The sequence below is a fragment of the Daphnia magna genome, linkage group LG5 (genome assembly GCF_020631705.1).
Source record: "Daphnia magna isolate NIES linkage group LG5, ASM2063170v1.1, whole genome shotgun sequence".
NCBI lineage: Eukaryota > Metazoa > Arthropoda > Branchiopoda > Diplostraca > Daphniidae > Daphnia > Daphnia magna.
In genome coordinates, this window is record NC_059186.1 from 7,633,466 (window position 1) to 7,648,640 (window position 15,175).

Below are 15,175 nucleotides of genomic sequence, written 5' to 3' on the forward strand. Positions count from 1 at the left end.
GCAAATGGGACTTCGTAAAGTGTGAGAGGCTCGGGGGTCGGGAATGATGATAAACTGCTGGCTTTTGATGCGGTTTCCCCGCATTTTACCTGCCTTTTACCAAGGTTAATGCAGTAGTTATAGTTATAGCGCTATCATGGTTACAGTGCCAGTGCCCCTCTACGTGTTGCACGAAAACATCTACGCTTTGGTTGGGCTTTGGTTGGGCTTTCTCCCTAAAATATTGCAATCGCAAAGTTTGGTGGAAGAGGGCGAACTGCTTAAAATAATGGTGCAGGGTTAGGTGAATCATGATTGGAGCAATAGTTTCACGATGGGTTTAAACTTGCCGTTTGCGAATTTTCAAAATTTATTTTTGTCTGACAAAAAGTGTTTTTTAATCAATAGATAAGTTAGTGAAAGTTATTAAATATCTTAATCCATATATATTTACAGGACGTGCACAGTCAAGCATATTGTTCGCTACAATACAACAGCAGTAGTTTAGCTATCGAAAGAAATATATTTGATGCAAACCGTAGAACATATCTGACATAAAATTTTTCAAAAATATCAGAAAATGAAGAAAGCCTGTTCCCAAAATGCCGGTAGCCACTTCCCGAATCTCTATCTTACGTGAAACATCTTGACTGCGTGTCGATATGGAAGGGTCATGTCGTGAAAACAGCGGCTTAAACTGGTGATGCACTTTAGGTGTATGATAAACACTGATATAATTGTTCTCGCCGTATGGTTGAGTTCTTTTTTGAATTTCGTTTGCCCTGTGCTCGGCATTGAATTTCAACGAAATGCCATGTTCGAATGAGTGAGCGAAAGGCAAGATTACAGTTGATACGGCCAATAGGATCAGAATAGCTGCATCGAGTACCTGAAATATAGCAAAATCAAGCTGAGGTGTGTGGTCGTTGATTGGTTTGAGTTTGATATCGTTTCTCTCTGACAAACTTGTAGTGATCGCACCTTTGAAACAGGAAGATGTCTCATTTTGGTTATGATATTGATGTCCTCCACCTCTACTCCTACAAATTTCAACAAGTTGCGAAGAAGCTACAATAGAGCCAAACTTGAAACCTTACTGATATGAAAGTGAGCTCATCAATGCTGATTTATATAAGCTTGGTGAAACTGAAAAAATTAAATAAATAAAATAAAATAAAGGTAAAAAAACCTATTTCAAACCACAAAACCAAATTGTAATCCATCTTTAACATCTTGTGTTTGTCTTGAGAAGCGCAATGATTCCCTGTATCCAATTGCTCATGCGGTTTGCGCTACAAACCTCCCAGTCTGTAACATCCAAATATTTTGGCACTAATTCTGAATCAGGCTGTTCTCGTATCATAGCTTCCGGGAATAGAGTAAAAAAATATATTCATGCATATGGCAGCAATATTTGCTGCGATCCTCTAACGAAAGCACTAACTCTGACAACTTAAACTTGAAAACGGACATTTCTTTCTTTTGATACACTAGCAGACTGCTGCAGTAAAAGCAACCAGTAAAAGACAAACAACTGCTAAGTTCATGGGCTCAATCTAGCCAAGTCTGCAGCATGTTTCGGCTATCCCCCGCCACGGTGCGCACTAGTCGACTAGCCGCACGACTTTTGGCTAAGCGGATACGAAGCAAGTCGAAAGTGGTCTATAAGCTTAAATATCGGTATAAAGATCCTAATAACAAACTCAAGTATGGTCGTTTTTGTTGCCGTTGAAATTTTTCTATCCCTCATAATATTTAGGCGCAAAGGGTGAAACAGGTGGTGACGTGATTCCCGACTTCAATAGCATCGCGGGTTGAGGGCTGTCCAAGAGTAGCCGATGGAACAGGACTAAAAAAAAATAGGACTGAAAGTTGCCTGTCCTATTTCTTCAGTCTGATTTCCACCGCCAATCTGACCAAGACTTTAGAAAGCTAATTAACCGCGTTGCATGTATCGTTTTTACTGTATAGTCCTGAAATAATTTTTTAAATTATTAAGTACTTGTGTTTGGTTATCCCCGAATTCAATTTGTCGTTCAATATGGTCTGGAATTCTAGAAATCATTTATTTCTAAATCTTGCATTAAAGTATTTAATTTTTGCAGTTCAGCTTGTCATGAGGCTTATCACCTTGTGGTAGTGTGTCTTGAAGCTTCTATCAACGACCTGTTCCCAAATGTAGAATCTTTCTAATTGTACTGGGTCCATTCCACCACCCGCTGAAATGAATAAATCAATAACACAACATTAAATGGGTTTGAGAATTCTAGACTTAATGGTTGAGATCGTACTTTAGCATAAGTTTCCAATACAGTAGTGGCATCAGTTCTTTTTTCATAAAGAAGGACGTCATTCTCTCTTTGGCTTGGTTGATTGGAAGCGTCTCCAACGGTTTTCCGTCATAATCGAACTCCGCCAAAATGCATTTTGAATATCCCGTCACCAGTGGACAGGAAGTGTACCCATCGTACTTTTGGGACAGTTTTTTCCCATCCATCAAGAACCTCAAATTATCAAACACTATTTTGTTCTGTCCGGCTAACGAGGAAAAAAGTAGAATAAGGCCTTCCTTCAGGAATTTGCAACGGCTACTTACCAATAGCAGCTGCTGTTTTGGAGGTGGGCAGACTCGTACAGTCACCGATTCCGAAGATATTCGGAAAACGCACATGTTGCAGAGTACTTTTATCAATTTCCAAATACCCGGCTTCGTTAGTTAGTTCTTTATTCGCCCTCAGCAATGCCGGAGAACTCATTGGTGGAGTGACGTGAAGCATTTCGTACTGTGTTACAAGCAGTATTTATGTATGAAAACTATTGTTTACGGGAGAAGAAGAAAACCTTACCTTAAAGGTTTTCGTTTTTCCTGCTGGATCATCGAGCAACCGAAAGACTGCTTCTTTTGTATCCGGTTTCACTTCTACGAGTTCGTGTCGGAAATTCACGGCGATATTCCTCTTTTTTACAACTTTTTCCAGCGCATCAGCATATTTTTTTACTCCGAAAATAGCGCCCAATGACGTGTTAAACATCACGTTGGCTTTATCTCTTTTGTTGTGCTATACATGGTGGTTTAATCAGTTAGCAAATGGACTTGGTGGAATGCTTTTACACATACGTACCTTACGAAGGTATTCTTCGGAGATGTACATGGCTTTCTGAGGTGCACCAGCGCATTTGACTGGAGTGTTCGGAAATGTGAAAATGGCATTGCCCTCCTTAAAATTTTTCAGGGATTCCAGGGTATTTCCAACGTAGAGAGTCGAATAATTCGAACAAACACCCGGAGTATTGAAAGCCTCTGGCAATCCTTTAATCTGTTTAGATGGACACATAAAGATAACCTAATGCGCAGTCCAAGAAATTTGCATAAGTTTTTGACATCACACCTTATTGTAGTCTAGTTGCAATCCCATTGCTATCACAAGGTAATCGTAATTGATTTCTTCGCCAGAAGCTGTGACTAGACGATTTTCTTTCGGGAAAAATTCGCTAGCGCGTTCTTTAATCCAACGAGCATTTTTGGGCAGGACTTCGCTCATGGGTCGTCCAGATTGTTCAAGTTTTTTCATCCCACCGCCAACCATGGTCCACATTGGTTGGTAATAATGGGTCTAGTGAATGAAAAATCACGAGATTTTAACTTGATGACTAGATTGTTCAATTAGGAAGACTAACATCATTCGGCTCAATGATTGCGACATGGTTTTTCGGAAGAAGTGAGCTGAATTTGGCCGCTACTGAACATCCACCGGCGCCTCCACCCACGACGACAAGTTTGTAGCTGTTAATAAAATTATTTTAAAAAATTATTTTATTAGATAAACATGGGAAACAATTGATATTCAATAAAGCTGAAGTGAAAAAACCATAATTTTCTGCACCCCAAACTACCCCAATAAAAATAAGAAAATGATCTAACAGGTTGGTCTGCTTCCAAGTATCAGTCCAATATTTAAATTTAATTTGATGTTATTCTTTTGGCATATCGCACATCAGTTAACAAAGACGATTGCTACCTTGTACGCGGAGAAATTCACGCTGCGTAATGCCTTTGAAGGTTGAAACTTCCCAACATCTCAAGGGCATGACACATCACTTTTTATCAGCTGTTTTTCATTAACTAATTCCTTATGAGAACGGCTGTTAAGACAATGTATTTTGAGATACGTTATCCGATGCTACCGTATTATCTTTTTTATATGAAATTCTGAAAACTATTATTCTTCCCCTTGTTTGGCATAAACTGAATTGTGTCGGACATACAGTACCTTTGACTTAATCGCTGTTTTGACGTTGAAAAAAACCGTGAGTTCCAGCCGCTACTTCCAATTACCGATTTGCACTTTAAAATCGCAGCCATTATTGCTTAATCACGGAATTTGCCTTGAATTTGGTGTTCTTTACACAAATAAAAGGATAATTGTTAATGAGTAGGCCGAGAGAATAATTTACGACTTGTTGAAAAGAAACTTCAAAGCTACGTGACTACAAGCAATGTTTCGGACGGATGCAGTTAGTCTGCCTAACTTCATCACGCACGCCAATTATTATTATTTTGACTTTAACCATCACGCCATCTTGCGTAAAATTTGACAAGTAATTTAACACTAGCGCAAACAAATAAGACAAAAACGTTTGATGTTTACCATTCGCAGGATTTCCTTTTTTAAATATTTAACACAATCCAAGAAAATTGTTCCTGGAAAAAAAGAATAGGCACTAGTTTACTATGACAACAAATATATGAATTATTTAATATAATTGTGGTTAAAGAAATCGTGTTAGCGATGCTTTCAACTACGAGAGCTCTACCTGCCTAAAATCATATTTAATCATCAATCTGTTCTTTATCGATATTTTGCTTTAGTTTGGCCAACGAAGCTAAGCAATTGTTGCGCCAAGCTCTTTTTTCTTGCAGCTTTTCCAATGGTACTTGGTCAAGCAATTGTTGATTGACTTTTTGTAAATTATCGCTTTCGAATCGATTAACGGGACCCAAGGTTTGGCTGACGTTGTAAATTGTTTCGCCATATCGCTCGCAATAGTTCTCCATACCTGTTTGAAGCATTGGAATTTACTTTTTTTTTAATAATAATAAAAAGAAGAAAATATTTCACTGGAACCTTCAGCATTAAGATGTGCTGTCTCCAACGGCCCCATAAAAGCGTAACGTGGTCCTAGTCCATGACTCATAACTGCGTCAATATCGGCGACGTCTAAAATGCCTTCTTGGGCCAGATACCAGCATTCATTCAAGATGGCATATCTGTTAGACATAATTCCTGTTTTTCAATATTTTCGTAAAAACATTTCATTTGCCGCAGTGCTTACTGAATTCTGTTCAAGGCGAAACCAGGAATTTCTCTGGAAAGAGAAACGGGTTTTTGTCCAAGTTCCTCCATAATCTTACGCGCCTTCACAACAACCTCTGGTGCGGTCCACGGTGCGGGTACAAGCTCAACCAACGGCACGTAAAATGGGGGATTTACCTTCAAGAACAAATGTTTTTATGAACCGTATCGCGGTTTGATTCCTTATCACTTCGTCAGGCAAAAGACTTACAGGATGAGCTACTAGAACATTGCTTCTATGCTTCAAATTTTCAGAAAACAGGGATGGAAGTATGCAACTTGTTGAACTAGCAATGATTGTATTGTCATCTGCAAGTTCATCTAGTTCAGCATAAACTTTTTTCTTAAGTTCCAGATTTTCAGGGACACATTCTTGTACATACAATGCCCCCTTCACACATTCCTTTAGTGTTTTGGTTCCTGTAAGCAATAAAAAAAAAAAAAAAGACTTTACGTCCACTCAGGGAGAACAACAAGAGTACTGTTACTCACCAGTTATTAATGTCAATTGCTCAGCTGCACTCAAATTACCCCTTAACAGCCCAGAAGCAGCCAAAGCATGAAGTTGTTGTTCAATGTCTTTGATGGCATTCTCTACTAGTTCTTGTGTTACATCAAACAGGTTGACATGATAGCCAGCACCAGCAAATAACATTGCCCAACTTCTTCCTATCAATCCACTAGTGAATATAATGAGAAATGTTACGAAACGTTGTAAAATTAGTAGATATTGTTAGGTTTCCATGGAAGAGAACTAACGATTTGTTTGGTTTCAAAACGATAAAAAGGAAAGCTGTAACCGAAAATGCAAAGTACGTACCTCCCAATGATGGCGATTTTTCTACTCGTCATGGCGAACATGTGGGATCTCGCACAGGAATTGAGATGAAAGCGGGAATGGTAACAAGAGAACGAGAACCCAAAAAAAGAACCATCAAAACAATAGACGATCGACACTGGAAACAAAAACTTAAATTTCCTCACCTCTCGCCATCTGTTAGGGATTTTCCTTTTGGAAGAACAAACAACTATTTGTGTACTTCTAATGAAGTCTAAGTGAACCTAAAATAAGCATATAATGTCGCACACCAAGTTTAATTCAGTGATTTCATTAGAAACATTAATTTCATACAAATGCGTGTTGATTTCGACTGATTTCGACCGATCAGGTAAGCAAAATCGAAACAGGTTTCAATGTCAAAGCACCGCCTCTAGTGGCAAATTGCCAAACAATAATTAATTTTTCGCGTTTAACTTTGAAACCATTCTTAGTGGAGGGCGTGCTCTTAGGAGAAAAATTGCGTGAATGAGCAAACGATTGTACATGAACGTTTCACTTCATCACATCAATCTGACACGACAAAGGCGACGAACATGCTATTTATATCCGCGACTCATTCCAATAGTTAGAGCACTGGCTCTCTAACCATATTTTAAAGGTTCGCGGGGGAAACTAGTCGCTTTCGAGAGGCGAACGCGGGACCGCCAGCGTCGCAGTCGACCGCTGATCCCAATAGGCTATGAAAAAGCCGCTTGTAAGGAATCTGTGTATTGTATATAAATAACACAAAGGATTTCAGTACCATTGGCTTCTGTATAGTGTAGTTGTTTTTATGAAGGACCGTATTTCTTTATTAACTGTAGTTTAAAACAACGCTTTAATGAATTTTATTAGAAAGATTTTCAGATGATTTTTTTTAAACAAAACAATTACGCACTCAAAGATCAAATTCTTTGACAGTTTTTCTTAGGAAATTTAACGAAATAACTATGTTTTAGATCTTCATCCATTTTCCCAATTGACAAACATGTCATCCAATAATTTCAAATGTTTTGAATCACGCAACGCTTAATTTCACTGCAGATTTAGAGCAAAATTCTTTTAAACATATGTACCATTATCTACACTATACAAATATATTGGATCCACAGCTTTAAAAAAAGGACTTCAACGAAAACATGAAAACAAAAGAATATTATGCAACCAACTGCATTACACGAATATACAGGACGAGTTTCTTTAGGCGTACACAAAGACGAGACACGAATTTGCAAAACGAAGATAGGAAAAAACAACAGAGTTTTTCGTGAAAAAGAAATCAATAAATCGATGGAACAGTTTCATTCATAAATCAACAGTTGCCTCCTCTTTGGATCAATAGCACTGTTTAAAAGTCACGTCCAGCTTTCTTATTTGCGGCAGGCCAGCTACGAATTAAGGCAACATGATTGAGAAAGACTTGAAACAAACTGTTCCTTTCGGTTTCGACGCCATCGATTGAACACGTCCAAGAATTTCATATATCACATTAACGGTTCGGGTGAAATTCTTCACGTCACGTTTTCTAGAATCCAGTTGGTAAATTTGGATATTCTGGTACAAACTCCAGGGAGATTGGCCTCAGCGCATCCAATGCCCCAACTGATAATGCCCCCCAAGAAATATTTGCCATCTCGGCCGCGAATTTGCAGCGGGCCACCCGAATCGCCCTATATAAACAATTGTTCAATCGTTTTTGTCAGACACGTACGAGGATTAAAACAATCGCAATTCATGGCTTTATGCCAATCGTTACCTGACAGGAGTCTCGTCCTCCCTCTTCGAACCCGGCGCACATAAATATATCAGGAATGTACTCATGGCGTCCAGCTTTTAAAAACATATCCTTGCATTTATCATTGCTAACTATAGGAACTGTAACCTGTTGGAAACACCATAATGGCGGAATAATATTGATTCGCTCATTATGTTTGGAATTTAAAGCAATAGAATTTTACCTGTTGAAGCATCGAAGGTAACGTGCCACCTTCGGAGAGGCGCCCCCACCCGGTAACGGTCTGCCAAAAAAAAAAAAATTTAAATTGAATTTAAACCAAATCTTTTAAAATGAAATTCGTCAACGGTAGATTTGAATCGAATTTGAATACTAACACCGTTTTGGCCGATTAGAGACTCGTCCGTTGCTGGCAGACAGATTGGCGCGATGTTTGGCTGAAAGGTGATCGGCTCTTCTAGCCGCACCAAGGCAAGATCGTATTCGTAGGTAAAAAAATTATATTTGGGATGAACGATCTTTTTATTGACTCCACGCTCCACGAATGGGTAGGGCTCTTGCACACTGCTGAAATCGAATTCCCCCATGCGCATTCGAATTTGCGATACGAGGAGACTAGAAAATAGTTGATCCGTTAGGCTTCGTATCCGCATAATTACGTCACGTTTAGCAAAATTTATCTAACTGACTTACTCTTCTACACAGTGTCCAGCTGTTATAACCCATAATTCGTTCAAGAGGGCTCCTCCGCAACGGTGCGTGCTGGAGAATCCGAAAAAGGAAGTCCGCCTAACAGATACCTGGCAAGAAAACGAAGCGAAAACGTTTCCATCATAAGACACGAAAATAGGAATTATTATTATTATTATTATTTTGTTTTTTTTTGTTTTGTTGAATGAATAGCTTCCTCAGTACCTGCCACGGCCAAGACCCAAATTTAGAATTATTGCCTCCCACTATTCTTTCTTCTCTGGTAACTTCTGCTAACATTGGAGGTACTCCGCATTCTGCAACACACAAAGGTAATATGTCAACATAACCTCCCCAATTTCCAACAAAATCTGTAGCCCTTTAAAGCATGTGTTTCCTAGCGATACCAACACAACACCGTAACGTTAAAATCTCACGTACCAATATTATAGGAGCTAGGAAGTGAGGTGACAGCCAAAGTCGGCTTCCGCGTGCTTTCCGTGCTGGTCGTGTTTTTGTGACTGGTCGGAGTTACGTTAGACTCGGGTTTGCGGCTTGAACTCTCAGTGCTAGTGGATGTAACCTCAACGGTTTCAGTCGAACTGGCTGAGACGGCAATGAACTCTGTGACGTCGATGTTTGGCTTAGTTACAAACGACGTCGTAATAGGTGAAACAGTGGAAGGTGTAGAGCTATCGGACTGCGTGCTCTGAGGCTCGGTCGATTCAGCTTCTGTGGTTGGCAACACGCCTGTGGTGACGTGGGGAAAATAAGGCTTATCAACGGGCTTATTGGTAGCCGAAGGAATGGTGCTTTCAATATCAGAAGTGGAATTCAGTTCATTGACGGAAGAGTCAGGAAGCTCAATCAGCGGAGCCGATGAGTTTGGTTGAGTGCTGGTTACAAGGGAAAGGTGGGAACTTGGCACAGTTAATGCGACTAAAGCATCGGGATGCTGTAACGTCGTTAAAAGCTGTATGGTAGTTATTAAGGATTGTGCGGTTGTTGGTGACGTGGCAACGGGGACTGCAACCAGGTTAACAATGTTATTCGGTATCAGCAGATTGATTGTCGGTGCAATTGGAGGTGCAGTGGCCAACGTCGGATTGATAGGTTTGGTGACTGTGGAAGAAACAAGCGGTTGGTTAGTAATCCCGGTGGCAACAGTTGGTATTGCAGCTCTGGGTGTGGTCGTCCGTCGATAGGGTTTAGGACGTAATTTGATATAGCCTAATGTGAGTTGGCTACCTGATGGCTTTGTCGTTGATTCCACGACGTGAGTCTGCGTAGATGATGTTGCAATTGTTGTCGATGTCTTAGAGTCAATCAGTAGAGTTGTTCCATCTGATGGCGATGATGTAACTGTACTGGAGCCTGAACTAGTTGTCGGTGCAAGTTCGTTCGACAATGTGGCATCTGTCGGCGTGTCAGTTGGTATTGTTAACGGCTGCCCCGACGATGGTTTAGTTGTTTCTGTTTCCAGTTCAGTTTTGTTCGTGCTGTTGGCTCTGGCTGGAACAACTGACGTTATGAGCGTCGTTAAAATGGATGGCGGGCTGGGAGTAGCTGCGGAGCTAATGTTTTTAGGCACGATTGGCGGTGGGTAATTGCTAGCCATCGTTGCTATCATTGACGACAACGATGGCTTGGGCACAACGTTGTTATCCAGGTCGTGCGCGCAACAGCTGCCAAACATGAAGCGTTCCATGCACATTCCTAAAGGTGTACCTTCCGTCTTGACACACTCCCAAACAAACATACATGTCCCTTCCTGGCCTTTCACGTAGCATGGTTTGCGGCTAATCTGGTAGCTAGCTGAGAATATAGTAAAGAAGACACATGCAAATTCAAGAACTATACCACATCAAATTGCTAAATTGTAATGGTTAAATTAGGACGATAAAGGGGATTTTGGACTTTCAATGTGGAATGAGACTAGTGTCGTGTTTACTCACGTGTTGTTAGATTGTTCTGCGTTTGACTGGCGGAGAAAACTAGAGGCAAAAACGAAAGGAGAAGCAACCCCATGCTAAATCGGAAATCCATCGCAAGTCTGGAAAAATAAAGTTTCAATTTACTTCAGGTGTTTATAGGAAACCATACTAATGCACTGATGTCAAGTATGACTTCTAAATAAATGTATACGAATCAAACGCGATACATTAAATGCCGTGATTCCAATAGCACGCCCGTTGGCGCGATGAACTTGCCGGCAGTTGTCGCCCAAGTAACAGTATATAAAGAAACGAATGTAGCCTATCTCAATCTCGATCGCTTCAATACCAGCTGTTATATTTCGCCGACTAATAGCACGTCCATTCGTTCCAGAACCGCAGGGAAACGCGCAAAGACAGACGGTCGCAATATTTTGGTGTTTGAACTGAATATGTTCAACATAAAAGGCGAAAACTGAGGTTCATGTAATCATAAGGCGAGTTTTGGTGTAAAATACTGCCAACCCAATTCTAACACAGCTGACGAATCTAGTTCGAGTTAAAGATCTAGGTTACGGCGGACTGACGTCAAGTTGGCTTTTGTCCGATCTACTTTCCTTTGTTATATGCATTGTCTTTTATAGATTTCGATACAATCACATTTTGTTCCAACTTTTTCTGCATATAGCGGAAACACTTTGGTGAAAGGTTTATTGACCTAATCAGCTGCTCAACAGTTAATCGAGACGCCGATCAAATCACAACACAGCAAAGGCGGCGATTTTTTTCGTTTGATTTCAATGAATCTCTTTCTCCACCGTTTGCTCCTTTCATCTTAGGAGGCATTTAATAAACAGGCTTTTAAAAAGATTTGAGATGATGGACAATGATGGTGGTGCAAAAGAACCTGCCAGACTGTCAATTAGGTCGAGAGAAAAGAAGGAAAACTGGCATCACCTAGTTCCCCACACCACAGGTGATGGAAATGTAGGTCACAACTCGCAACGGTGAAAGCAAACGAGCCAGGTGTTAACACTGAAATGTTCTTGGGAAAAAAAAAAAACTTTTGTGCGATACTCGCTTCGTGTAGTTCATCGGGCCAGAAAAGAAAAAGAAAAAAAAAATGTGTGATTGTTTTTCTTTCAGAAAAGTTACGGAGGGAAAGGTTACGATAATTGCCCGTTCTACCCACCGTTACTTAAGCGGGTCCTGGTGTTCTTGCCCTTAATCCATCAACGATAGGATAGGCACTGTCTTTGTAATGACCGAAAAAATCGTGATCCAATACGGTCGACACTGATACCGTTAAGACCGAACCGCAGCAGCAGGCGCCAGCCATGTGTTTCCAGTTGAAAAAAGAAGAAGAAGTAGAACACCGGGTATCTGCTATTCCCTTCGGTTACGTGCTACCCTACAAGACTTGCTACTGAGGCGAAATCACAGACCTCGAGACAATCATTTTTACTGCGCTTGTAAAAATAGCTGCCGATATTTTGTGTTGGAGGGGGAAAAGGAACTGTACACCTAGTAACTGGAACCATTAGCAAGAAACGAGAAAAAACAAGGCAGCTAACAGTTATGCTAATCCTTTTGGGTTTTTGGACTTGTTTCCTCGCTGACTAGAAGAATAGATGGAAATGGTCGATAAAGCACCACTAAGGTAGAACGTTTCCAAGATTCTTTGAAACTCTTTCAAAGTCAGACCCTAGTCATGATTTTTTGGGGGTCGCCTTTTTTGCCATTTGTCACTTGAAAACGTTTGTGAAAACGAGCATAACAGCTATACTGAACCTATTATGCTAGTTTTTTTTTTCTCTCTTTTTTGTTGTTGTAAAAAGCAAAAAGGGTGGCAGGTAAAAGAAGAAGAAGAAGAAGAAGAACGAGAAAGAAAACAGGAAAGCCATGTAGGTCAAACCTACTGCGCCCTCACCGCCCTTAACTTTGTAAAGAGAAAGCGATGTGGCAGGTATATGTAGACTCCGCCATATCCTTATAGAAAACACGACGTGAGCTAAATGAATCATCCGGATTTTTTTTTTTTTAATTTCTCCACAGCGAAAGCTAACATCCTCTTTAGCCAACCATCCGGCTTGCAAAAAAAAGTTAAGAAAGAGTTGTCAAAGTCTTTGAATTTCGCCATTTTCTACAGAATAAAAGGAGAGACTTACTCTTTCAAAATTGATGCGCTTTGGTACTCACGAAACGGTGGACAAGTAGAGCCTAAACCTCGTTAAATATTGTTCCATTTCAGTTGTAATAGATTGAAGTAAAATGAAAGAAAAGATGAGTATAGAACGGTACTAGTCGGAACACATGCCTCCCAAAAATTCCAACGTCGGAATGTCTCGAAAATGTTTTGCTGAAGCGCATCCGAACTTTACGGTTAAAAAAGCACGTCGTTCAATCTAGACATTCTTCCTTATGTTACGTGCTTAGTCTCGCTCCTGTTCACCGTATAGTGACTGCTGATAAGGAGCGAATAATGCGAACCAGGAGACCATTTCAATCTCATAAATGATCTGTTCAATCTGGATGGATATCGTCAACAACGCATGACTAGACGCCAGCGTTTTAGGAGCCATAAAAACTATGTACCCAAAACATATCGCATTGGGGGGACTCCGTGCCAGCCAACTAAAAAGAAACCGTAGTCAGTGTACGCGATGGAAGGAAAGACAACGGAACCGTGTAGAGCGGGCTGAGGTTTTCTATTTCGCCGCTGTTTCGATGCTGTGTGGAAAGGAAGCGGCAGCGGTACCGCAAACGGGCTTTGGTGAGTGACCCTCTAACCCGTTTATACATCCTCTACCAGCGCTGTATCTACACGCGTTCACGCGGCATATTCGGGCCAGTGCTCACACGGAAGGGCAAAGAAGTCCTTGGTATAAGAAAAAATAAAATAAAAAGAGCGCCCTTGGAAAAATTCACCCTCCCCTACCGGTACTCGTTTTGTGACTGTTAACAGAACCTCCCACCCTCCCGTTATTTTATTTTTTATTTTTTTATTTTTTTGCTTTTATCATCTCCGTCGTGGAACCATTCAAATCTATCACAGCTATTTTCAACACTCTCAACACAGCGCTTTGCATTGTTCGATACCATTTGTTGAACCGATCTGCTACCGACAATTTACAAAGGCCTTTTCTCCTGCTAGAAACGACGATTAACAACACATTTCAAGATTTTTTTCTCATTCTTTTCAGTCGTTCCCCCCCGAGGAAGTCGCAAGGTGGTAAAACATTTTCGCGCTATGATGTCTTCAATGAATCTCAACATCTTAAAGAATACCAAAGAAATGCGGGCGCCACATTAATCGTTTTAATAATGATGGATACGTTAGAAATACATGGAGGCTTTGCGTGTTAAAATTAAAACAATTGCTTTACACACACACACACACATACACACAGAAAACAGGAAATTTTGTTTTCATTCGTATCGCTATATAGGCAAATGTAAATGAACTTACCGGTTACCGAGGCGAGATCCTGAAAAATCGGTGTAACGAAATCCGCTAGGAAAGGCTTCACGCTTTTCGAAAATACAATCAACTCACTCGAAGAATGTCGGCATTGTTCTGTTACCACCGTCGTATCGTGGACAAGGCGCAGAAGAGAAAACACAGCGAAGAAAAAGTGGGTAAAAACAAACAAATGGGAAGACGAGTTAGGATAAATCTAAGCACGGCTCCAGTTTTCTTTTTCCGATTTTCAAAAACAACGGTACTCCTTCTGGTGTTCCAGATTTCTCCTGTATTCCGAAAAAATCCCGCCCCAAATGCACAACAGGAAGAGCTCAACCAGAGGCAAAAGAAGCAGCAAATGATCATAGAATAAAACGTGACCCTACAAAAACCATTGACAACTATCACAGCACGGTTGCGGTAGAAACAGACGATGCAAACTTGTCTGTAATGTCATGCACGGTTACGCACGTCATTCCTTATTTTTTATTTCTCCAGCAAAAAAGATTGTGCGTTTTGCCGTAGCGAGCACCCAACTGCAGAAGGCACAACGACTATACAACCGACTCGTACACCGTGCGTTCTACAGGTGGCACACGAAGGACTCGAGCATGCGACCGCACGGCACCTAGTACCGCTCACTACTGGAACGAATACTAACCGGGCAGAGACTGTCTACAGGCAAACGGTGAGCCTCCGAATCCACTACGAGCTAGAGGGGAGAGCCCTTTACTACTCAAACGCGACCCACAAAAAACGAAGGGAGAAAGCTTTCGATAGACCCCCCCTGGCTATTGGAAAACAAATTTTTTTTTTTTTTTTCTCTTTTTAACAAGAAAATTTTTCTTTTTCTTCATTTATTTGGGTCCGTTTTTCCTACAGCGATGATAAATGCTTTCTCGAATTTCTAACCAGGTGGCGATTAAGGTGGCTACTTAATTCAGCTAATATTTTTCATCGCTCGAATCATTTTTTTGTATTGTTTTTAGGTTTTTTTTTGCGGTATTATTGACCATGTGAAGCGGAGCACATTTCGCGGAAACTAGTCCTCCTTCATTTCTTTAACCCATAATCTGCATCACCGCTTTACACTGTAATGCATTCAGCCCCATTTAAATGCATTACTAGCCCTAGCCCCCCCACCCGCCCACCATCGGAAAAGAAAACAGGTAAAAGCGACACGTTTTGTTTGTTGAACAC

The 15,175-nt window shown here is 40.7% G+C and overlaps 2 protein-coding genes and 1 long non-coding RNA gene across 7 annotated transcripts; 1 reads left to right on the plus strand and 2 right to left on the minus strand.

The window, feature by feature from the left end:
* Window positions 1-159: 159 nt before the first annotated feature.
* On the plus strand, window positions 160-4,412 carry LOC116923107. Of its 2 annotated transcripts, XR_006647133.1 has the most exons (4): window positions 160-894; window positions 972-1,158; window positions 1,474-3,903; window positions 3,979-4,412. It is a non-coding gene; the product is annotated as an uncharacterized LOC116923107 (long non-coding RNA). The 2 variants fall into 2 exon arrangements; XR_006647132.1 differs by lacking the exon at window positions 3,979-4,412 and having other exon boundaries at window positions 1,477-2,226.
* A 56-nt stretch (window positions 4,413-4,468) lies between these two features.
* Window positions 4,469-6,264, minus strand: LOC116922972 (lambda-crystallin homolog). 2 transcript variants are annotated; one of them, XM_032929476.2, is made up of 7 exons: window positions 6,154-6,264; window positions 5,826-6,013; window positions 5,545-5,753; window positions 5,314-5,471; window positions 5,106-5,248; window positions 4,799-5,037; window positions 4,469-4,681 (listed from the first exon to the last, which is right to left on the minus strand). In XM_032929476.2, the coding sequence occupies exons 1-6, from the start codon at window positions 6,192-6,194 to the stop codon at window positions 4,811-4,813; spliced, it is 966 nt and encodes a 321-aa protein (XP_032785367.2). In that variant the 5' UTR covers window positions 6,195-6,264; the 3' UTR covers window positions 4,469-4,681; window positions 4,799-4,810. The 2 variants fall into 2 exon arrangements, with proteins under 2 accessions (XP_032785367.2, XP_032785366.2); XM_032929475.2 differs by having other exon boundaries at window positions 4,795-5,037.
* Window positions 6,265-6,985: 721 nt separating this feature from the next.
* LOC116922819 (serine proteinase stubble) lies at window positions 6,986-14,682 on the minus strand. 3 transcript variants are annotated; one of them, XM_032929265.2, is made up of 10 exons: window positions 13,982-14,681; window positions 10,534-10,631; window positions 9,827-10,393; window positions 9,020-9,700; window positions 8,804-8,895; window positions 8,582-8,688; window positions 8,266-8,503; window positions 8,112-8,171; window positions 7,910-8,035; window positions 6,986-7,823 (listed from the first exon to the last, which is right to left on the minus strand). In XM_032929265.2, the coding sequence occupies exons 2-10, from the start codon at window positions 10,622-10,624 to the stop codon at window positions 7,665-7,667; spliced, it is 2,121 nt and encodes a 706-aa protein (XP_032785156.2). In that variant the 5' UTR covers window positions 10,625-10,631; window positions 13,982-14,681; the 3' UTR covers window positions 6,986-7,664. The 3 variants fall into 3 exon arrangements, with proteins under 3 accessions (XP_032785156.2, XP_032785157.2, XP_045030519.1); XM_032929266.2 differs by having other exon boundaries at window positions 9,020-9,328; window positions 13,982-14,679; XM_045174584.1 differs by having other exon boundaries at window positions 9,020-10,393; window positions 13,982-14,682.
* Window positions 14,683-15,175: the final 493 nt, after the last annotated feature.

What these genes read in the sequence shown, in the direction of transcription:
- LOC116922972 (XM_032929476.2), bottom strand. Translation starts at nt 6,194, where the DNA reads ATGTTCGCCATGACGAGTAGAAAAATCGCCATCATTGGGAG. An exon ending in AAAATCGCCATCATTGGGAG is followed by an intron (nt 6,014 to 6,153) that starts GTACGTACTTTG and finishes TATATTCACTAG; the next exon opens with TGGATTGATAGGAAGAAGTT. An exon ending in TTCGCCTTGAACAGAATTCA is followed by an intron (nt 5,249 to 5,313) that starts GTAAGCACTGCG and finishes TATGTCTAACAG; the next exon opens with ATATGCCATCTTGAATGAAT.
- LOC116922819 (XM_045174584.1), bottom strand. Translation starts at nt 10,624, where the DNA reads ATGGATTTCCGATTTAGCATGGGGTTGCTTCTCCTTTCGTTTTTGCCT. An exon ending in TTGGGTCTTGGCCGTGGCAG is followed by an intron (nt 8,689 to 8,803) that starts GTACTGAGGAAG and finishes TTTTCTTGCCAG; the next exon opens with GTATCTGTTAGGCGGACTTC. An exon ending in GCTGGACACTGTGTAGAAGA is followed by an intron (nt 8,504 to 8,581) that starts GTAAGTCAGTTA and finishes ACTATTTTCTAG; the next exon opens with TCTCCTCGTATCGCAAATTC.